This window comes from Microtus oregoni, unplaced genomic scaffold, assembly GCF_018167655.1.
Source record: "Microtus oregoni isolate MIOR12 unplaced genomic scaffold, Mior012 000002F_ref0000024, whole genome shotgun sequence".
In the NCBI taxonomy this organism is placed as follows: Eukaryota; Metazoa; Chordata; class Mammalia; order Rodentia; family Cricetidae; genus Microtus; species Microtus oregoni.
Genome location: NW_024543061.1, coordinates 53,513,529 through 53,537,425, shown reverse-complemented (window position 1 = coordinate 53,537,425; position 23,897 = coordinate 53,513,529). Strand labels below are relative to the sequence as shown.

The 23,897-nt window shown below is 41.6% G+C and overlaps 1 protein-coding gene across 1 annotated transcript in view; it reads left to right on the top strand.

The window, feature by feature from the left end:
- The first annotated feature begins 5,770 nt into the window (after positions 1–5,770).
- The window catches only part of Rad18 (RAD18 E3 ubiquitin protein ligase), an 86,081-nt gene continuing 67,954 nt past the window's right edge, over positions 5,771–23,897 (top strand). The window contains exons 1-4 of the mRNA XM_041637834.1: positions 5,771–5,885; positions 8,954–9,035; positions 15,234–15,295; positions 16,446–16,516. Coding sequence (XP_041493768.1) covers positions 5,835–5,885; positions 8,954–9,035; positions 15,234–15,295; positions 16,446–16,516 — 266 coding nt within the window. The 5' untranslated portion in view covers positions 5,771–5,834. The remainder of the gene's footprint in view (positions 5,886–8,953; positions 9,036–15,233; positions 15,296–16,445; positions 16,517–23,897) is intronic.

Below are 23,897 nucleotides of genomic sequence, written 5' to 3'. Positions count from 1 at the left end.
CTCTGCTTCTCAGAATAATTTGTTTCTTTCCAAAATGCCTGGCCACATCTCTATTCCAAACAGACACCAGTACCAGGCAGAGCCTCCTAGGAACAGCCCACCTAGTGTCTTTCAGAAACTACACGTGTGACCTCAGAAAGGCAGGGGTGAGGCAGGGGGATACTTTTTTCCCTCCTTTCTTCCCCCTCACTTTCTTTCATTCTCTCTTGACAGGGTCTCACCACGTAGCTGTGGCTGGCCTTGAACTGCCTCCGCCTCTTTTTCCTGAGGGCTGGGATTAAAGGTGGTTGTCACCATGCCCTGATTTTTTTTCTTCTTTAGGTTCAGAAAAGGACACAAACATGCTCAGAACTCATTAAAGTCAATTAAATGAAAAGATATAAATAAGTTATGGATTAACGGGGTGACTGACCATCTGTTTCACCCTCAGTTTGAGCATGGCGTTTGTATGGCACTTTTGTATGGTACTCTGTTGCCTCCATGTGGCCACTGGTAAGATGGCAGACAGTAAACTTCCAAATTTTGATGGAAATTTTCAAAATTTTAGAATAAAGCAGGGAGTAATATAGTAAATTTGTTATATCTATCAGTCAGATTTTAAAATCATGTGTGTTTTTTCTATGTTTAATTTGTATTTGAATTCCAAATATCATTGCAAGGCATTAGCAAGTATCTTAAAAGTTCCTTCCAAACAAATGATAAGTTCATTTTACAGACGAGAAGATTGAGGCATAGAGAGGCACAACTACTTGCTCAAGTTAACACGCACTGAAATCCAGACACTTTGCCAACTCCTCGCCCTAGGTTCTAACATGACTGCCGGTATCTTTTCCAAAATGGGTCACCATGCACATGTTACCTCCTGTAGGGGACTTCCCAGGTTGCCCAATTCATGGTGTCTTCCATTAAACCATCAACTTTTAATATATTAACACCCATTTTCCATGTAAGGGAATTCGTATTCATTCACTTTCTTTTGTACTTCCTTGTCTATATTGTCTCCATCCCTGACCCACACCCCTCCAACACCTCGGCATGTCAGCTCCTAAAGATTAGGGACCACTTCTTATTTGTTTACTTCTGTAGTTCAGGCCCTGGCAAAGGTGTCAGGGGTCTGGAAACATCTACTAAATTGAATGAAAGGGCTGGGTCTTATAGTGTCCTACAGTTTCTGTAGTAAAAGCAGATACCCTGGGTTTCATAGCCAAACCTTGTCTTAAAAACCTAAAGGTTAAGGCTTGAAAAGATGGCTCAGTGGTTAAGCGCATTTCTTGCTCTTCTAGAGGACCTAGGTTCGAATTCTGACATCTATATTGTAGTTCACAGTCATCTACAATTCTAGATCCGAGGATTCAGCTCTCTTTTTTGACCTCTGCAAACACCAGGCATGCATGTAGTGCACAGGCAGACAGGTTGGCAGAACACTCAAACACAAATAACTAAACTTTAAAGGTGTATGGGGGTGGAAACTGAGGATATAGCATTGTGGTAGATTGCTTGCCTAGTTCACTCAACACCCTGGGTTTGATACCTAGTACTGCAAACAAACAGACAAAGAACAATAAAAACAAGAATGGAAGAAAGGAAGGGAGAGAGAAGGAAGATGGGAAGGAAGGAGGGACAAAACCCCAAGCGCTTTAAGAGAGTGAAGCAGTGCCTCAAAGAAGAGGGGATGAAGGGTAGAGAGGAAGAAAGATGCAAAGATACTTTTGGCAGGTGCTCAGGACCATGAAACATCAAGGGTGAGTCCAAGACAGGCCCCACGTGGCTGGGAGCACATCCCTCTGATTAGAGTAGTTGGATTTGACAAATAAAATCACAATGTGACCAGGTTAAAAATTAACTTCAGATAAACAGGGAATAATTATTAAAACTATAAGTATGTTATGTGCAATATTTGTGGCATACTACACTTCAAAATTCTCTGTATTTGAAATTCAAGTTGACTGGTCAACTGTCTTTTATGGAGCTACCCTCTCGTGGCTCTTTGCTTGGTTCTAAGTGTTGTGGGAGATCCTACTGACTTTGGTATCCTTTTAAAATACAGAACATTTTGTTTTTGTTCCTGAATAAAGAAGCACACACTCTTTATTGATCTAAAAAAAAAAAAATAAGGACACATGTCACAGAGACAGATGGCAGCTTGTTACAGGAGAATGGTTCTTGAGGCTTAAGGGAAGGTGTCAATGTATTGTTCTGAGCCCATGGTGGCCTCCTGGGATCTGCTTATCCCCTGGAACTTTCCTCCACGGTCCATAGGTGACCTGGAGTAGTGCTTAACTCCCTGGTTGCTGCCAAAGAGAACAGGAGAGAGACATTGGGCTCAGGAGGAAAAGACAGCCTGGGAATGTGAGCTCTCTGGTAATTTGTTCATTCATGCAGTCTCACCAAGTGGTTTCAGAGATGAATTGCATGGGGTGTAGCCTTGAGGCTCTGCCCAGAGAGGGGAGTGCCTCTGTATCCCTGCCTAGTCTCTCCCTCCCTTCTTTCCTTCCTTTCTCCTTCCCTCCCTCCTTCCATTCCTTCTTCCTTTCTTCCCTATTCTTAACTCCCCCCCCCCCAGCCATTTGTCAACTTACTTACCCACTATCCAAAGAGGACTCTAAAGGAATAACTGCTGTACACTGGCCTTATTGTGTTGCCCTATCTTTGCACAGATACCTGCTCCTGATGCATCCACAACTATCCAGCAACATCCAAGTTAACCTAGTTCATTTGCACACTCTTCTCTGATTGGTTGGTACAAATCCACCAGGCCCCTAATCCTCCATTTAGCCTGGTTTTTGGTTTGCTCAGTCCAGTGTCCTGGGATTCTCAGACTTGGCTCTGCTCTGTGTGCTCTTGTCTGCTCAATAAAGTGTCTCTGGTGATCTCTTTGGGTTGAAGTTAAAAATCTGGTTCAACCCCGAGCATTGCCATTGGCAAAATTATGTGATCCTGATGAATCATTTTGCTGTTCTGACACTCTGTTCCTATATCTGTGAGAAGAATTGCCTTGGCTGGATTCTTACGAGAATATTCTGTGGTAGGTAGTATGTTCTCAAAAGCCAGACAGTGTGAGTTCAAACCCTGTTTCTACTTATTGGCAAAATACCCTGAACCAATGACCTATTCTCTTTCATCTGAATGATAAACAAATAAGCCAAATAGTGCTTAGATGTAAAAACACTTGCATGTGCTTTGAACGCAGGTGGTCTAATATGTGTTAGCTATTACTGCGATGGATATTAAAGTCTATTGTCTAAATGTTGTTTATGTCATTATTGTCCAATTCATATGTGAGTGTAGGCTACAAAAAATTAATTGGTTCAGAGTACAGAGCTCCCTTTATGAATACAATTCAAAAGAATTGAAGTCCTAACCTGTTGGGTCTCAGTCTTCACATTTGTAAAGAGTCTGTGACAGCCACATCTCTGCCTGTTTCCCGGGAGAGTTCACGTGCCTGGCCCATTGTAAGCTCTCAGAACAAATATGCTGCCTGTATGGATGCATGGGGCACACGCGTGTCAGTGACATGGCAAGCTGCAGGGTTCTGTCTTAGGTGGCACCTGGACTAACCTGTGGCCCCTGAGACCTAGTGAAGGGAGGCCCACAGAAGAAGGCAGAGGATGAAGGCTGAGTTGAGTGGTCAGCATTACATCTAGATGATGGGATTCTGGTTAAACCAGCCAAAATGATTCTTGCTGGAGACTGGTCAGGGCCGGAAGACATCATCTGGGAGATGTATAGGGTAAAAGGGCCAGTCAAAGAAACCCACCCTGGCCCTGAAACCAGAGCCAGTGAAAGAAACACCATGGCTAGTAAAAGAAAAACTTTAGCCCTGAATCCAGAACCAAAGAAACGTACTCTGACTCTGAAACCAGTGCCAAAAACTCCAACAAAACAAACAAACAACAACAAAACCACACTTTGGCTCTAAAATCAGAGCCAATGAAAGAAATATGCCCTGGTCCTGAAATTAGAGCCAAAAGTTAAAAAGTGCCAGTGAAAGAAACACACTTTGGCCCTGAAACCAGAGTCCAATCTGCCCCTGACCAATTAAGCAGAAAACCAACCAATCCCTGTCCAGGGAAGCAGATCAATCCCTGAGCAGAGATCTAGCCAATCTGAGCATAAGGGACTGAAATCTGGCCAATTCCCACCCTGAAAATCTCCCTGGAAAAATTCTGCCCCTAAGAAGCTCTGCACCTGTTCAGTTTGTTGCTACCATTTTTTCCACCCCTGCAGAGGTAGCCACTTTCCTGGATTCTTCCCTCCCAATAAATCTCTTTAATGAGGTTTGGGTGAGAACTTCTTTCACTGGAATGGATCAGAGGAGAGAAGTAACAACTTTTTGCCAGAATGCCAGAACCAGGCAGGGCTATAACACTTTCACTGGGGAAACCTTCCTCTAGCACCGTGGAGTTGTTACACTTGGGCATACCAGAATAGAACTGTTACTGTTACAACTTCGCCAGGGGAAGCCCTCTCCTGCCCTAGCAGAGACATTACATTGTGGAAACCTTTCCCAGGAGCAGGGCTGCAAGCTGCTACATGTACTGTGACCTGTGTTGTTCCTTGGCTCCCAACTGCCAGAATATTCTTTCATCCTGGCTATAACACGATTACCTGGCTTTCTATTGCCAGCATCTTTCCCATCTGAGCTGTAGCGCTTAGCATTCGATGGCTCCCAACTGCCTGGATCCCTGTCCATCTGAAACGCAACACAAGATGGATGAGGATGAGGAACCTATCAAGAAGTCGGAGTGATTTGATATGAAGAACGTGGGCTCCTTTTAAACTAATTTAGTAATACTCTTTGCCCAAACTGGACCTTATGAGGAAGATTGGCTAGAAGATATTTCGAGAGCCTGACAGAAGTTTGGTCAAGGAGAAACTCTGTCAGTTTGCATGGGAAACATCTGGGAACTAAGTGCCAATATTACCAATAGTTATCTCTGAAGAATAGAAGTAACTTTAAAATTTTAGAGGTATGTGGGGGTGGGGAGTAGGTAAGTGGCACGTGCTTACTGGAGCTAACACTGCGTTTGATGTCTTTCCCCCACTTAAAGCAAGAGTTCCTATTTAGATCATTGTAGGCTCTGTGTGGCTCAGGGGGATGCCACCACTATCGCTCACAGAAAGCGGGGTTGAGACAGAAGTGTGACTTTAGATGTTTTCAAGGAACAGGACAGATCTCTATAGTAACCAGAGAGTACGACCTGAAGGGGAAGAGAAGAGGCTAGACCTTGAAATATCTATCAAGGTTTAGACTTCATTTGATTCCTGACTGTTTTTTTCCTAATACTCAGTCACCTTCGGGAATCTTTTGTTTATTCCTTTTCTTGTTTTTTTTTTTTAAATTTATTTTTTTATTAAAGATTTCTGTCTCTTCCCCGCCACCGCCTCCCATTTCCCTCCCCCTCCCCCAATCAAGTCCCTCGTCAGGGTTCCCTGCCCTGTGGGAAGTCCAAGGAACCCCCACCTCCATCCAAGTCTAGAAAGGTGAGCATCCAAACTGCCTAGGCTCCCACAAAGCCAGTACGTGCAGTAGCATCAAAACCCCCTTGTCATTGTTCTTGAGTTCTCAGTAGTCCTCATTGTCCGCTATGTTTATTCCTTTTCTAAGGCAGATTCAAGCTGCCCTTAATCCTCAATCATCCTCTTCTCCCCCAGGTCTAAGGACTGCAACAATCTAGTTCAGCTTTGCCCGATGTGTGCTAACTACAACGCCCAGCATGCTGTGCGTTCGCCTCGAGCGCGTCGCGCGTTGCTGACGTAGGTATAGCGCGGGGAATTTCGAGTAGAAGGACTGGGCGGCAGGCCGGTAGCTGGTGGCCTTGTCAGGTGCGACCATGGAGACCCTGGCCGAGCCAAGGTGGCCTCCGGGGCTGTCGATGATGAAGGTGAGTGTCCCAGGAAGGCCGGGGCGCGGACGGCGCTGTTGCGAGCGGGGCGGCCCGGGCCGCGCGCTTCCGCCTCGGCCCTACCCTGGCCGGCCTCGCGACGCCGGGTCCAACGCCCGGGACTGTTCGGGAACGCGCAGCGGGCCTATGCCGTGAGCCCGGGATGGCCGCCCTAACGAACCGGGTGTTTTGGGTTTCAGTCACAAGCACCTCGTCATCAGGATAAAGTCACCGGAACGCGGTGTCAACAATGGTGACAGCTCATCCTTGGAAGACTTCTTGTGTGAACAGTGACACCACGCGTGATTTGGGTGGACATTGCATCTGATGACGTTTTATAATCATATAGCAAAACAGGGGATCTGCTTGCCATGGCTTTCCTTTTCTCGCTGAGGTTCACAAGTGCTCCTCGTTCTTAGCACACTGCAGCCGGTTTCTCCCTGATGTGCCCTGCCTGTTTCAACGACACATCTCTCTTTTATTCAACTTTTATTTATTTTATTAGTTTATGAGACAAGCTTTTACTCTAGTCGTTGGCTGGCCTGGAGTTCGGTAGGACCAGTCTAGCCTCTATCCACCTGATCCAACATCCGGAGCGCTATTTTTTTCACCCTTACCCTTGTAACAATGTTTCTCTGCGTAACAGTCTTGACTGCCCTGGAACTCGCTTTGTAGACCAGGCTGGCCTCAAACTCAGAGAGATCCACCTCTGCCTCCCAAGTGCGGAATTAAAGGTGTCCGCCACCATCGCCCAGCTCGCTGGGTTTATAGTCATGGTCAGTGGCCATCCCTGGCTCACATATTTTTTTCTTTTTATTATTTATTTATTAAAGATTTCTGCCTCCTCACCCCTACCTCCTCCCATATCCCTCCCCCTCCCCCAATGAAGTCCCCCTCCCTCATCAGTGGCTCACATCTTTTTAAAACGGAGATTAGGACGTAGGCCCAGTACTTAGCCTTTGAGTTTAAGGAATCATTGCACACTGAATTATTTTACTTAAGTAATATTTACTTGGGTGGATATTTTTTATTTTTTATTTATTTTGACTAAGAATCACTTGGTAACCCTCCTGCCCCTGCCCCAGATATAGACTTTCTCCTTACTTTTTATAAAAGCACTGTATTTCCCTAAGATAGGTTTTTGGTTTTTTTTTCTTTTTTGGCTTGTTTCGTGTTTGAGACAAAGTTTTCCCTTGAGTATTCCTGGCTGTCCTGGAACTCCTTCTATAGACCAGGCTGACCCCAAACTCTGTCTCCCAATGCTGGAATTATAATGTGTGTCACCACTGCCCAGCACAAGTTTTTAATAGCTATATGATATTTTATCATATGGATTGTTAATGACAACTTGTTTGTGTTTGATTTTGAGACAGGCTCCCTGTGTAGTCCAGACACACTTGGAGCTTGCTGGCTAGCTCAAGGTGGTGTCTAACTTTTGGATTCTCCTGCTTCTGCCTCTGAAGTGCTAGGTTTAAAAGTGTGTGCCACCATAATGGTATTTACTTATATTTAAATTATTTATTTATTCTAAACAATTACTTATTTCATTTTGTACATTGAGTGTTTCGCCTCATATATGTATGTGTTCTGCATGCATGCCTGGTGCTTGTAGAGGTCAGAAGAGAGCATTGAATCCCTGGAACCAGAGTCATAAATGGTCATGAGCTGTGGTATGGGTACCAGGAATCCAACCCAGGTCCTCTGCAAGAGCAACTGGTGCTCTTAACTGCTGAGCCATCTCTTCAGTCTCTACAGTTTTTAAGTAACAGATTCATGTGGCTTAAGAAATACTTAAAATGAAACAGATTTCCTTCCTGGCATGCTCCTCAGTTCCTTTATCTTAGTAACTATAATTTATCACTTCATTGTATTTTTACAGAATTTTCTTCATATGTGCAATACATTCTATTTTTGCTTTTGTTTTTATGAGCAGGGTCTCACAGTGTTGCTCTGGCTGTCTTGAAACTATGTAGATCAGGCTGGTCTTGAACTCACAAGCGCTGGGGAACGTGTGCCACTATCTTTAGCTGTAATCTTTATTTTTATTCATATCGCGTGCGTGCATGCATGCCCGTGTGTGTGTGTGTGTGTGTGTGTGTGTGTGTGTGTGTGTGTGTAGCTCAGGGTGGCAGCCAGGGTCACTTTCATGCTAGACAAGGACTCCACCCTTCAGCTACCTCCTCAACTTCCCAAACATTTATTTCTTGAGAATAAAGCAGCCTACCTTACTATCTTCCTATCATTACTTTACTTAAACTAAAGTTTAAGTTGCAAGAGTGAATCCTATTCTGTTTGGCTTGTTGTCCAATTTGACACTGACTGTAGCTAGCTGTTTTGAAGGCTTCCTCGTGTGGCTGCACTGTGGTGAATCATGCAGTAAGTGTTGAACTACCATGAGGAGGATGGGTATTTCAGTCTCGGAGTCCTACCCCAGCCTCCGAAATGCTAGGACTACAGGTGCATGTGGCCATACCCTGCTAGAGGCTTTTTATTGTTTGACTTTACTAGTTTCCAACTTGATCCTTAAGCTATGTGGTGATGGATTGTTGATGTCTTCCACCAAGTGGTTACCATATGCCAGAGGATGGGGTCTGAAGAGCTAGAGTATGGGAGAAGAAGAGCGGAAATGCAGAGCCCTTTGTGAAGGCCTAACAGTATGGCATGAGAATCCACAGTATCAACTGTACAAAGTGACTGGGGTAATCTGAAATTTGAATTTTTAAGTTTTTGTTTTTAATTGTTTTTGGTTTTTCAAAACAGGGTTTTTCTGTGTAATAGCCCTGGCTTTCCTGGAACTTGTTTTATAGACCTGGCGGGCCTCAAAGATTCACCTACCTCTGCCTCCTGAGTGCTGGGATTAAAGGCCTGCCACCACCACAACTAGAGCAAATTTGAATACTTGTGGGAAGGTTTTTCTCTGTCATTAGACTTTCATGTTTATCTGTTGTTAGATTTTGAATATGTATAACTACAAATAATTGTTTTAGGGAAATAGAGGGAAAGTTGTGTGCCAGGCATTGATTCTGTTGTTGATGTCTTGTTGATATACATGTGTTTTAATATTTCAGACAATAGATGATTTGCTACGCTGTGGGATTTGCTTCGAGTATTTCAACATTGCAGTGATAATTCCCCAGTGCTCTCATAACTGTAAGTACATTTTGTTTTGCGTTAGTAAAAGCACAAAGTAGTTTTCATTAACACTGAAGATTCATTCACATGTTCATTTTTCATCATCCATTCCTCTATCTTGTACTTTTAGGAAGGTCTATGCCATTACCTCATCTTAAATATGGTAGTTTCTTACAAGGGTCTTACATTTTCTGCCACCCCCCCCCTTTTGGATATTTTTATATGCTTTTTATTGACTTTACAGCAGTGAAGATTTTGGTAACAATACATGGTTATTTGCTGAGCACTTTAATATGTTAAGCTTTGGGATGTTGCTTTTAGCAGAATGACGGATGAATGTTTCAACCACTTGGTGTGGAATTATAAATCTTAACCTTCAAAAACAATAGGAATGTTGACACGTTTCAGCATGGAATTATATCCCAGTGAGCCTGTCAGGAGGTGAAAATACTGTTAAGTTAAAATTTTGTTAATGCACCTCACTTATTTCCTTTTGTATATAGCACAGTACAGGTAGAATGAACTGACACTCCTGACCAACTGGAGTTGGGAGCTGTGCCTGCCTCCTCTGCCCGGCATTTCAAAAGTATTTTACTGCATATTGCAAGCGAAGGCAGTGGGGAGCAGGATGGAGGAAATCTAAATGTAAATATAGTTTCTATTGAATGAATACTGTTTTTGTATTCTGCTATGGCTGGAAAATTGTCAAACCATTGTAATTCAAGGACCATCTGGATTCCCTCAGAATTCCCTCATTGAAGAGTGTTCAGATGGTTTTATCACTTAGCAGCTGGGTGATACTGAAAAGGGTTATGTAGTGGAATTGTTTATCTTCTTTATGACAAATATGTTTTAAATGCTTGGTGTATAAGCTTATTCATTTGTTTACCTGTTTATTAGGTGATGTCGGTTTGCATGCCCTCATAGATATATACGTAGGCAAGTGCTCTGCTGCTGTGTTCAGATTTTGATAGCTCAAGGTTGTGGAGGCTGGTTAACCTGTCATTTAGGCCATCTAGTTTATTGAATATTTAGATTATGAACTTTTTTTGTCTTCTGCTTTCAAGTGGATATTTGTCTTGGAAAGTTAAAAATCAGTTCAGTTTGGCTTAAAAAAAGGTGGTTTAATTGGGAAAAAGCTTTGACAGAAAGTTCTGTAAAGTCATAAGATGTTGGCAAGTGTCAGCTTTGCAGATAGATACACCTGCGCTTGGCTTCTGAGTGCCACTTACCAAGTGGAGGAGTTTAAAATTATTGTCCAACATTTCTCTAAGTGGAAAAGACTGCGGAGTAATTTTTACTTCAGATAGTTCTGAGAGCTAATATGCCGAACTTGAGGCTGTGGAAGATGGTTTAGTAGGCAAAGTAAGGACATGAATTCTGATCCCTACTACCCACTACAAAGTTTCTGCACCCCGATAAGCCTCTCCTCCTATGCAATAATCCAAATCAGACCGAATCAAACTGAATTAGAAAAACCCACATTTAATGGATAGAAACGCTCCTGGATGACTTTCCAGCCCCCTAGAGAGGAGACGGTAAAGGAAGACCAGAAAACCACTTGTTTGTTCTGTGGGAAAGGCAATTTAAATACCCTGTGGTTGGCCTTGAGCATCTCTGGGGAGGGATCATTGGTGGGCTTTCTCAGGAATGGGGTCTGGACTGAGGCAAGTCCAGGGGAGGGGGCTTGGGGTAGAGCTTCTATACAAACATTCCAGACTCTTTGGACATGTGGATGCCAGGGGCTAGAGTGAAACCTTCACCCAAACATCCACATAAAAGCCAAGGGTAGTGATGTAAACCTATAACCTTAGCACTTGTGTTCAGAGACAGGTGAATCCTGGGGCCTCGCTCTAGTCAACCTACCTGGAAAAACAACAGTAACAACAGAGAATTTCAGGTTCAGTAAGAGACTTTGTCTCAAAAATAAGATGAAAGGTGATTGAGGAGGACACACAACATTGGCATCCATGCAAGTGCTTCCTCATATAATAGCCATACCAAAACCAAAACAAAACAAAACAAAACCCTCACTCCTTGGCTCATTTTGAGTGTATCATTACTTTATCTGTTGCTGTGATAAAACACCATAATGAAGGCAACTTTTGGAAGGAAGGGTTTATTTGATGTGTACCTCCCAGAGAGATAAGAGTCCATCATGATCTCGACAGGGAATTGTGGCTGCAGGCAAGCGTAGAGCCTGAGGGCTCCCATCTTATACCATAAATAGGAAGTGGAGAGATGGAACTTGAAATGGACAGTGTCTTTAAACTCTCAAAGCCTGCTCCCAGTGACTAACTTCCTCCAGCAATGCCACATTTCCTAAGTCTTTCTAAAGCATTACCAGCTGGGAACCAAGTATTCAAATGCCTGAGAAAAATGTAGGCCATTTCATTGAAACCACCACAATGTGCAAGTTAAGACTGCCCATTGGTTTCCGGCTGCCCAGACCCAAAATAATCACACAGAAACTATATGAATTAAAACACTGCTTGGTCTATTATCTTAGGCTTCTATTAACTCTTACTAACTCTTACATATTACATTAACCCTTTTCTATTATTCTGTGTATCGCCACAAGGCTATGGCTTACTGGTTACCCAGTAAGTTCTGGTGTCTGTCTTCTTCTGCAGCTACATGGTGTCTTTCTGTTTCTGCCTACTCTATCTCTTCCAGCCTGACTATATTTTGCCCTGCTATAGGCTGAAGCAGCTTCTTTTATTAACCATGGTAGTAAAACATATTCACAGCATACAGAGGGGAATCCTACATCAATAATGGGTCTTTACAAATGTTAGTTTCCTTCCAGGTAGAGTCATATTAATAGCCACGATCAACATTGGGGATTGTTCCTAAATAAACTTTAATATCTTTACAAACAATAAAAATCATACATTAAAATGAGCATATTCAGTGAGTTCTGACAGATATGTCATATAACAAGTACAGTAAGTTTCTTCAACAGATAATGTGGTCTTTGAAATACCCATAGATCTGTCTATAGCTAGATCTATCATGTGGTATTGTCTTGAATTGATAGGATTGATGGGTCTGAATCCTATTTGTTTATTGCTCCTTACACATTCCAGGATTCATCATGGTAAATCAGTTTATTCTGTTTCACTCTGCTTGTTTGTGTTTAGTTATTAAAGTTTGAATGAATTAAGAAGCAGGTTAGTTAAACTGAATCCAAAGTCACTGTGTTGCTGTTCCAGATGAGGGTCACAAAATTAGGCAGAGCACATTCTGGAATGCTGGTCCTTAGTTGGTTGGATGGTGTTTTCTTACTAGCTAAAAATAATTATTAAATTTTTGTTGAAATAATATGATTTAAAGTGATGTAGTTTTTTTAAAAAAACCATCCACATCCACTGAATTAATGTAAGTGAGAGTCTGGGAAACTAAGTTAAAAGGAGTAACCATCCCTGTAGATGCCTGAGTTCAGCAACCATGGTTAGGAATTTGTGGCTTAAAATATTGCCTGGGAGACTTACTGTCTTAATTACTTTTCTGTTGCTGTTGAAAGATATAATGATCAAGGCAACTTACAGGAGCAAGAATTTATTTGGGATTACAGTTTCAGAGGTTTAGAGTCCATGGCAATCATGGTGGGAAGCATGGCAACAGGCAGGCAATATGGTGCTGGGGCAGTAGCTGAGAGGTCACATTTTGATCCACAACCATGAGATGAGGTAGAGAGACCTGACTGGAAATGGCCCGAGTCTTTTGACACTTCAGAGTCCACCCCTAGTGATAGATCTTCTTCAACAAAGTCACACTTTCTAATCCTTCCCTAACAGTTCCACCAAGTGGCTTATGGGGCCATTTTCGTTCAATCCACTATATTCCACTCTCTGACCTCCATAGACTGGTGGCCATACAATAATGCAAAAATGCATTTTGTCAAGCTTCAAAAGTCTCTATAGTTTTTCAGTCACAACACAATTTAAAAGTCCAAATTCTGTTTTGAAACTCAAGGTAGTGTTTTAATTGTTACTTCCTGTAAACTCAAAATCAGAAAGCAAATTACATAATTCCAGCATACAGTGACATAGAATATACCTTGCCATCCAAAATGGAGAAGAAGGGGCATAGTGAGGAAATACTGGGCCAATACACAGCTGAAACCCAGAAGGACAAACTCCAAATCTTCTAGCTTTTTGTCTGATGTCAGGCCAGGATTTAGACGGTTCTTTCCTTCCATTCCAACTTTGCTGACTGCAGCACACTCCTTGTTCTTGGGCTCCCTGTGTATAGCTCTCCTTGGCAGATATCCCAGGGCTCTGGTATTTCTAATATCTTGGGGTCTCCCAGCATAGTCCAGGCTTCACTGTCACAGCTTCATGCTTTCAGGGCCTTTCAGGGCATTCCTGTGGCAGGCTCTATTTAGCTTTGGAGGAAGATTCCACAACTACTATACTTGTGTATCCTCATGACTGAAAGCAAGAATCTTGTTGATAACACAAATTTTACTGCCCAGTTGGCAAAGAGCCTAGTCCCTCCTTGAATTACATTTGTAGAAGCTTTCCTTTGTTTTTAGCAGCAAAAAATTCCTCAGGCATTTCCTTGTTGGATGGGGTCTTGCCCTGAGTGCACCCCTCCCTTTATTGTATAACAGTTCTTTCTTTAGTCTTCTCAGCTCTTTCAGCAGTCCTTGACTCTGACATTAAATTTTCTGCTGTTCTTTTTCTTCTCAAACTACATTTTGTGTTACCCCCCCCCCTTGCCCCCACAGTTTTGTTCCACTTGCTCTTTTTCACGTAGACTTGCATAAGAGGGATTGCTAAGAACTACTTGACTGAATCAGTATTCAACTGTCTTAAAATCTCTTCTACCAAGGAAATTAATCTGTTTTTAATTTAGGACAAGTGTGAAAAGTAGCCACATTCTTTGCGAGAATATCACAAGAATGCTTTCTATTTCAGTTGCTAATATTGTTCCCCTCTAAAACCTTTTGAGCTGGCCTTCATCGTCCCACATTGCTCTCAGCACTGTTGCCTTCCAAGCTCCTACTAGGATGGCCCACTAAGCCCTACTTCAACTGCTTTCCTAGTCTAAAGTCTCAAAGTCATCCACATTCCTCCTCCCCAAAACAAACAAACAAACCCACCCCAGTATGGTCAGACCTTTCAGAATATTACCCCACTCCTGGAACCAACTTTCAGATCTTTCCAGCAACTGTCAGTCACACTTCAGGTGTTCTCTTTGATGCTGTCTCCAGTAGCTTCAGTATAGTTTTTTTTTTTATTTTTTTTGTTCTGGCTCCTGAGGTGCTTTCTGCCTGTGGTCTCTCCTCCCTGTAGTGCTGCCTGTCTAGTTTTTTGAGGGGAGGGGTAGCAGTTTAGCCTGTGACCTTGCTTTTCTGATTTTCTGATGAATCTGAGGAGAGTTGTTGGCTTTTCAGGTTGCTCACAACTGAATGGCAACTTCCAGCTTCTTTGCAATGCCCAGAGGCTCTCAACCTGTCTTTTGCCTGTCCTTGTCCATAATATGGCCCTTCCTATTTTCCCCTTGGGGCTGTTGTTGGAGCCAGCAATACTTTATTTTTGAATACTTGCACCATCAAAATCATACTGTTTTTGTTTCTCCAACTAAATTGATATGTTTTTAATAAGGCTCCTTACTTAATTCAGCTGAGCTTTGGCTTCATGTAAAGGAGCCACCATTGAGGTATCATCTATTACACCAGATAGTTTCCTTTGGGAATACATCGTACATTGCCTCAGCTATGAAGAATTTAGTAGATACTTATTTCCTGCTTGAGTTGTAATGTAGTTGCCCTGTACTTTGTTGGCTAAGGTAAAAAACCTTAGCCCTGTCTGTTGTTTTGACACTTGCCACCCAAGTACTTGTTAAGCATAGGGTGGTGGGCATCACAGGGTTAGTTAGGGTGTAGGTATCTGGCACATGTATTAAGTAAACCTAGGGCATCTGTGTGTACTGTGGTTCATAAATGGAACAAAGAGGGAGTGGTTTGTGCTCACAGCGTTGTGAGAGCTTAGAAATTTCATTGTACTAGATGTGTTTTCTTAACAGTGCTTTTAGTTACACATATAAATACTTGTGGAGCAAGAAGGTGCTAGAAACTTAAAATTATAATTATAATGATATAATGCTGGAAGTACTCTAGTCTTGGGCCAGAATTTTGTTAATAGTCAGATTCCTATGTTACTGAATAGCATAACTTCCTATGTTGCAATTTGTGTCTTTTTACAGATTGTTCTCTCTGTATAAGAAAATTTTTGTCCTATAAAACTCAGTGCCCAACTTGTTGTGTGGTAAGTTTTTCTTTTCTTTGTAAAAATTTTGTTGATTGGAACAATTTATTTTTTGCTTTCTGTGTCCACAAAAATGCACGGGATTATATGTAGTGACTGAGTTAAACCATTTGACTGTTTCCAGGAAAGACTTCCGAAGTATATATAAGAGATCTGGGTTTTGTTCCACTTCTCATCAAGGGTTTTGATAACCTTAATGTATTTTGTGAGGTAGAAGACTGTAGTACTCTTTGACTCCTACAATTTATGTTTTTATGGTTCCTAACTTTTTATAATTTCTCACTTTGGATGAACACTACTGGTGGGATTCTTTGTTTGTGAAGAACTGATATTTGTATTTGTAGAGGAGGTAGGAGATTGATGGCAACTGGGCTTAACCTGGTCTCTTAGCGCCCTCCCAGACCAGCCCTTCAGAACAAACATTAGCAAGTGTGCTGTCTGTCCCTGAGACTGTTCTTGCAGTTAGAACAGGCAGAGAATGAGATGGAACGGGAGATTAAACCTGTGTCTGGGGAAGGAAAGAAGGGACAGGGCTCTCTTGAAAAGGACACTGGGGAGCTGGAGGTGTGACTGCTCTGGCTGGTACAGCTTGTCAGGATGTCACTGAACTTGTCTAAACTGTTTCCTTGTGCTAAACAGTGCAGTTGCTTCCAACCTTGGAGGTCTTTGCCACTGCTGTGCTGCCTTTGTTCAGCTGGACTTAGCACCAGTGTGTACCAGACAACATCCATGCTGCAGTGCCAGATGGTGTTTCTGTAGTTTTGAGTTCTTATTTTTTAACCTTCTTTGAATAGTTAGTGCCTCTTCCAGTGTTATTACTTAAAAGCCTCTCCTGTTGCTGAGTAATTTGGGGAAAGCTAGTTTTGGTATTTTGAAGAAAAATCCTTGTTCATGTTGGGTTTTTGTTTTAGTGCAGAGTAAACAGCAAATAGTTTTAACATGCTTTTGAGAACTGCAATCAGGCTTCCAGTTAGCAGGTCCTACCTAATTCACTGGCTTAAAAGTTCCATGTTAGTATGAGATGAATCTACTTTATTTAGAAGACTAGTGGGACAGAGAGCCCCAGGAGGACAGGTCAGACATTTTGAAATCAGAATTGTGACAAGTTAATTATTGTTTATGACCTCCATCTTTTGTTTTTCTTTTCTAGGCAGTAACAGAACCAGACCTGAGAAATAATCGTCTTTTAGATGAACTGGTAAAAAGCATGAATTTTGCACGGTATGATTCAGTTTCGTGACTAACCTCTAACTGCCTTTGCCCTTTATGTGTGCCTCTTTTCCATCCCCATTCAGTTAGGGAGTGCAGGGTTACACACTGGAGCAGAAGAAGGGAAGTGGCAATAGCCACTGCACACATGAGAAAGTTCTAATATGTAGTCATAGGGGTTTTTCTATTTGATAGAAAATCTCCTCTTTTGAATAATTAAGAATTAAAGTGTGGATAAATTGACTATTTATAGTTGATGCTGTATTGCTTCTGGGTTCTTAGGGTTTGAGTGGACAGTGCTAGAGAATATATGTGTCTTTGCAGTTGTGTATACTAACTGTATTTGGTTCTATTTGTATGTTTTAACCTATTAATCAGATTTGCTCAGCATGTGTAATATGGTATGCTGTGTGTGATGTGCAACTGCTTCTCTGTAAAGCTCTTATACATAGCTTTGCTTCTTAACTTTCAAATGCATGAGTGTGTGACTGTGAATGTGGTCACCCAATGGGATATAAAAAGGCATGCTTTACCAAACATATCTTGCATTGTTTTAATCATGTTATTAGTCACATGCCCATGTATAGGACTTCTTGGCTTGTTGTAACATTCTTGGAGATATCTTACCTTGCCTCTAAAAATGTCACCAGACTGCTATTAGAATTGCACATTTATTCGTAGGTTTGTATCCTAAAGATGATTACGTTTGGCACTCTGAACTCTCCTGACATTCATTTCAGTAACTCTGGTTAGCTTTTTTCTTAGTGAGGTCACATAAGGGTGGTGTACTATTCTAGATTAAGAAACTATATGGTTCTCTGATTCTCTTATTGAAGAGAGCTTTCTTACTGTAAAGTCTCTTGTTTGTTAGGACTTTTTTGGGGGGTGGGGAATATGTATAGATGTGACATGTGTACTTGTTCATGTGGGTACACTTGCCTGTGTGTGAGGGTATGGAAGCTAGAGATCAGTATTGGGTGCCTTTCTTTGATCACTCCCCTCATTTTGGGGAAGTGTTTCTTACTGACTTGAAGTTCAAAATTTTGGTAGGCTGACTAGCTAATAAGTTTCAGGGGTCTGCCTATTCCTGCCTGGCCAGCCCCAGCTTTTTATGGGGGTTCTGGTGCTTAAACTCAGATTGTCTTGCTTCCACCAAAGTCACTTAATAACTGAGCCATCTCCTCAACTTGTTTTTGTTTTGTTTTATTTTGCTTTTTAAGATTTATTTTTATGTGTCTGTGTATTTGAAGACCCCAAATGGATTCTGTCATTTTCTTGTGCTTGCCTTCTTGGCAGTACCATTGCCAGCACCATCCTTGAGGGGCATGTTTCTTGGATGTTCACCGTGTACAGTGCTGCGGACTTATCTGCAAAATTAGTAAGAATGAAATAGAAGTTAATCGATAGCATTACTTGTTTAAATGCTGTCTAAGATTGATGAAGGGAGAAGTTTAATCTTATGACTAAAATGTAAGGTATTTATATTGCTTGTTGATTTTGTTTCTTGTCTTTCCCATCTGCCATTTCCATTTTATATGCCATTCTGATTTTTAAAAATTTAATATTCTAAATTGAATAATAAGAAGATGTGGGAAATAATTTGAGAGGTTTCAGATACAGGATGATGTGGATCTTTTATATTTTCTTTTGACCTTTGGCATTCATTTTTAAAGAGCACACTTTTTCTTGGTTCATTTTAATTTAAAGTAGTGTCCTAACCTTCATTCTAGCATTTGGACCCTGTGTTTAGGGAAGAAATTCTTTTTTTGTTGTTGTTTTTTGTTTTTCAAGACAAGATTTCTCTGGATAGCTTTGAAACCTGTCCTGGTACTCGCTCTGTAGCCCAGGCTGGCCTTGAACTCACAGAGATCTACCTGCCTCTGCCTCCTGAGTACTGGGATTATTAAAGGCGTGTGCTACCACCACCAGGGAAGAAATTCTTTTTTTTTTTTTTTGATGATGAGAGAAGCACCTGGCTTTTTAATTTATTTTTTATTATTTATTTATTTATTAAAGATTTCTGTCTCCTTCCTGCCACCGCCTCCCATTTCCCTCCCCCTCCCCCCATCAACTCCCCTTCTCTCTTCAGCCCGAATAGCAGTTAGGGTTCTCTGCCCTGTGGGGAGTCCAAGGACCTCCCACTTCCTTCCATGTCTAGTAAGGTGAACATCCAAACAGCCTAGGCTCCCACAAAGCCAGTATGTGCAGTAGGATCAAAACCTAGTGCCATTGTTCTTGACTTCTCAGCAGTCCTCATTGTCTGCTATGTTCAGCAAGTCCGGTTTTATCCCATGCTTTTTCAGACCCAATCCAGCTGACCTTGGTGAGTTCCTGATAGAACATCCCCATTGTCACAGTGTGTGGGTGCACCCCTCATGGCCCTGAGTTCTTTGCTCGTGCTCTCTCTCCTTCTGCTCCTGATTTGGACCTTGGGGTTTCAGTCCGGTGCTCCAATGTGGGTCTCTGTCTCTGTCTCCTTTCATCACCTGATGAAGGTTAATATCCAGGAGGATGCCTATATGTTTTTCTTTGGGTTCACCTTCTTATTTAGCTTCTCTAGGATCACTAATTATAGGCTTAATGTCCTTTATTTATGGCTAGAAACCAATTATGAGTGAGTACATCCCATGTTCCTCTTTTTGGGTCTGGCTTACCTCACTCAGGGTAGTGTTTTCTATTTCTGTCCATTTGCATGCAAAATTCAAGAAGTCATTGTTTTTTACTGCTGAGTAGTACTCTAATATGTATATATTCCATACTTTCTTCATCCATTCTTCCATTGAAGGGCATCTCCAAAATATATAAAGAACTCAAGAAACTAGACTGTAAAAGGCTAATCAACCCAATTATAAAATGGGGCACTGAGCTGAACAGAGAATTCTCAACAGAAGAAGTTCAAATGGCCAAAAGACACTTAAGGTCGTGCTCAACTTCCTTAGCTATCAGGGAAATGTAAATCAAGACAACTTTAAGATACCATCTTACACCTGTCAGAATGGCTAAAATAAAAAACACCAATGATAGCCTTTGCTGGAGAGGTTGTGGAGAAAGGGGTACCCTCATCCATTGCTGGTGGGAATGCAAACTGTGCAACCGCTTTGGAAAGCAGTGTGGCGGTTTCTCAGGAAATTCGGGATCAACTTACCCCTGGACCCAGCAATACCACTCTTGGGAATACACCCAAGAGATGCCCTATCATATTATAAAAGTATATGCCCAACTGTGTTCATAGCAGCATTGTTTGTAATAGCCAGAACCTGGAAAGCTTGGCCCAGTAGCTCAAGCTTCTTATTAATTAATTCTTATAACTTATATCAGCTCATATTTCTTGTCTATGTTAGCCACATCTCTTGGTACCTTATTCGACCGAGATAGTCACATCTTGCTTTCTCTGCGTCTGGGCCACAACTTCAGACTAAAATTTTCCTCTTCCCATGATTCTCAACTGTCATGCCTCTATTTCCTGCCTGGTTGCCGTCACCCTGCTTATACTTCCTGCCTGGCTACTGTATTAAAAATAATACAAGTGACAGGATAAAAGATCATTGCCCCACATCACCCCCCTTTTTTAAAAAAAAACAACAATTCTGAATCTGATACCTTTTGTTTAGCCTTTCTCCTGACCATTATCCGTAACAACTTGTAACCAACATTCTAAACAAAGGAAAATATCCATAGTACATTTTTTAGGATTGTGGCCATAGTTTTTCAGGCTACTTCCTGCTGTTCAGGGTCACTGATAATCTTATGGGTACCTAAAGAAAATTTAGAATTATGATCAAGTCCTGACTGGAGTATCTTGAGAGGCTTGATCATCTCAAGCAATAGTCTTGAATCTGTTCTGGATGTAGAACTCAGACATCTGGGCCATCTTCTCCTATTAGATATTTCTCAAGGGGTTGGGAAGAAATTCTTAATCTTAACCTTTGAACAAAAGTTTAGTTAGATTTTTTTGTTGTTGTGTTTTGAAAGGAGAGCATCCTTTTTGCCCTAAGTGGTAAAGTATTATTTCTTTTTTCTTTTTTTTTTTTAGAGTCCAGTCTCCATCTATAGCATCGGTATTACGAATTGTTTGGGTTGGTCAAGTTTGGAGTTCTCTTTTGATACTCCAAATGTAAGAATTTACGCGTTTTAGTCCCACCCATTTTCAAGGCGGTCAATGACTCTTAGGGGATGGATGAGTTATTTTCCCTCTCTCTCTCTCTCTCTCTCTCTCTCTCCCTCCCTCCCTCCCTCCCCTCTCTTTCTCTCCCTCGCTTCCTTCTCCTCTCCCCTTCCCTCCCCTCCTCTTCTTTTTCTTTGACAGTGTTTCTCTGTGTAACTCCCTGGTTTTCGTGGAACTTCCTCTGTAGACCAGGCTGACCTTAACCTCAAAGATCTTCCTGCCTCTGCTTCCCTAGTTCTGGGATTAAAGGCATGCGCCACGACAACCTGGTGGCAAGGAGTCATTTACTTTAGTACCCATTGATAAACTGTCTCTGCTCTAGTAAGTAATCCCAGACCTATTCTCATGCAAACAACCCTAAGGAAACTTAGTAGGTGGGGGGAAAAAAGAGAAGTAAGAAGCATGATAGGACCAGGACTTGTTGGGAAGAAGATTTCTGAGGAAGTTGGTAGGGTTAATAGGGAGTAAGGGAGGTGAATATGGTCAGTGTACAGTTTTACATGTTTGAAATTGTCAGAGAATTTACAAAAGCATTTTAGATGACAATTATAGCAGAGAATACTCTTAGCATCTCACAAACAGGATGTGGTTGTTGTGGTTGTGATGTCATTTACAGCATGCTGACTTTTGCATTCAGGTGGCACTGTGTAGTGATATTTTAATAAATAAAGCTTGCCTGAAGTCCAGAGAGTAAAATAGCCTCACTGATCAGTCATACAGACCAGGCAGTGGTGACACACACATTTAATTCCGGTAGCCACACTAATTTGCCATAGAAACCGGCAGTAGTGGTGCAAGCCTTTAATCCCAGCACTAGAGAGGAATATAAGACGGGAGGAGACAGCTCTCAGTCTCATTCTGAGATTCCTAGAGGCAGGATTACCATTTCGGACTGAGGACTGAGGACTGAGGTAGAGGTAAGAGACAGTGACTGGCTGTTTTGTTTTTCTGACCTTCAGGTTGAACACCAATTTCTGTCTCTGGATTTTTATTAATTGTGCTGTAGCACTGGACTCCAGTTCTATTTCTCTAGTTATGATTATAATCAGGAGATTTCCCCTTTTGACCCCTGTGTCTTCATCTGAAAAGATAAATGGCGCTGTTGATGGGATTACAGATGAGAGTTATATACAGGTCTTTGCGATCATACTTGGTACAGAGGGATCCAAAACCAGCTTCCTTTTACCACTGTGCATTTCCATCTCACACATTAATGCTCTAAAGTGCTATTAAGAATGCATTCTAGGGGCTGGAGAAAGAGCTCTTGCTGCTCTCCAGAGCTCGGGGATTTGATTCTTAGTACCCACATGGCAGCTCATAAAAGGTCTCTAACTCCAGTCCCAGGAGACTCAATGTCTTCTAGCCTCTAGTGTATTGCATACACGTGGTACACAGATATATGTAGGTAAAAACTCATGCATGTAACATAAAAAGAAAAGAAAAAGAGAATGTGCTTTAGTGACCACTGTCTTCTTCATTAATGGTTCTAAACTGCTGTTTGTATGTTTCACATCAGAGCAAACATTTGTAGGTACTCTAATGGAGTAGCTAGATTCATTATATGGCCTTAATGACTTATGCACCTGAGATATATTGTGAGTTTTTATTCTTGACCACATTCTAAAGAGGTGAGGTTACTTGTGTAGTTAACAAGTTGGCAAGCTTCTTCTATACTTGTTGAGTAACAATATTCAGAGCAAGATGCCCTGTGACGGCTAGTTTTTGGGCTCTGTCAGCTATCCGAGATCTAATTTGTATGCTTTCCAACTAAATGCCTTAGACCTGGGACTTTATTTACCCATATGTACAATGAAATGCTGATTCCTCTCTGATAATCTTTCTAGCTCTAAAAGTTCATAATCTGTCCATGAGATATCTGAGTGCCTGTGATGAATGCTGTTAGGTTCTGCAGGGCCATATCACTTTGATAAGAACTCATATGAGTGATGGAAAGTAACCAATTCTGTTTAAATGTAAATATCAATTTAGAAATTAACATTTTCATTCAACTTATTTTAGGGTATATGAATCATACAATGTTTTGGTTTTAGATGTCCTCTGTTTTCATGTTTTTCAAGTCTTCAAACCTCAGACTCTTGTCAACAGTTTATTTCATATTTATCCTTAAGCGTCCTAAGAGCAAGTAATGCTTCACATGTGCAAAGGGGACTGCTGATACTCTTCTCTCTTCCATACCTGCTCTGACGTGTGCTGTGACTCTGAATAGCAGCATTGGGGTGTGTGTGTTGAACATGTGTGTGCCATGTATGTGTATGGAGATGTTATGGAATATTAGGTGAAGATGTGTTATGTTTGTTTATGCTGTGGAATATTTATTTAATGATGCAAAGATGTGTTGCATTCTATTATGTTGCATTTGTTTAACTCTGTGAAACTGTGTTACTTTGCCTGCCTAAAACACCTGATTGATCTAATAAAGAGCTAAATGACCAATAGCTAGGCAGGAGAGAGAAATGGGTGGGGCTGATAGGCAGAGAGAATAAATAGAAGGAGAGAGAGAAAAGAGAGGAGCAAGAAAATTAGGAGAGGAGGATATCAGGGGCCAGCTACATAGCCGGACATGGAATAAGAAGGAAAGAAAAGATGTACAGAAATAGAGAAAGGTAAAAGCCTAGAGGCAAAAGATAAATGGGATAATTTAAGAAAAGCTGGTTAAAACTAACCCAAGCTAAGGCTGGGCATTCATAAGAAGTAATAAGTCTCTTTGTGATTATTTGGGAGCTGGGCAGCAGGTACCCCAAAGAGTAAAACAGACAAACAGATAAACAAACGAAAACCAAACCAACAACATGGAGGTCAAAGGACAGCCATCAAGTACCATTCTTTGCTTTTCTACTTCATTTGAGGTGGGATCTCTTTGTCACTGCATAAGCAGCCTAGCTGGCTCCTGAGTGTCTGGGATTTGTCTTGTTTCTGCCTCCCATCTCTCCACAGGGGCACCATGGGATTTCAGATGCTTGTGCTGTTACATCTGGCTTGTACATGACTTCTGGGCACCAAAATTAAAGTTGTGGAGCTTATATGGCAAGCACTTTTACCTACTGTCTCCTTGGCCCTGCACTGGAAATACCCTTTTAACTACTCTAGCTAAAGACTTTTGTATCTTCCTCAACTCTCTTTTATTACTACTTAATTTTTTGATCCATTAGTAAGTCTCCCTGGCTCTATCTTCTTTACTTTACTTTCCAAGGCTTAGTCTGTCATCTC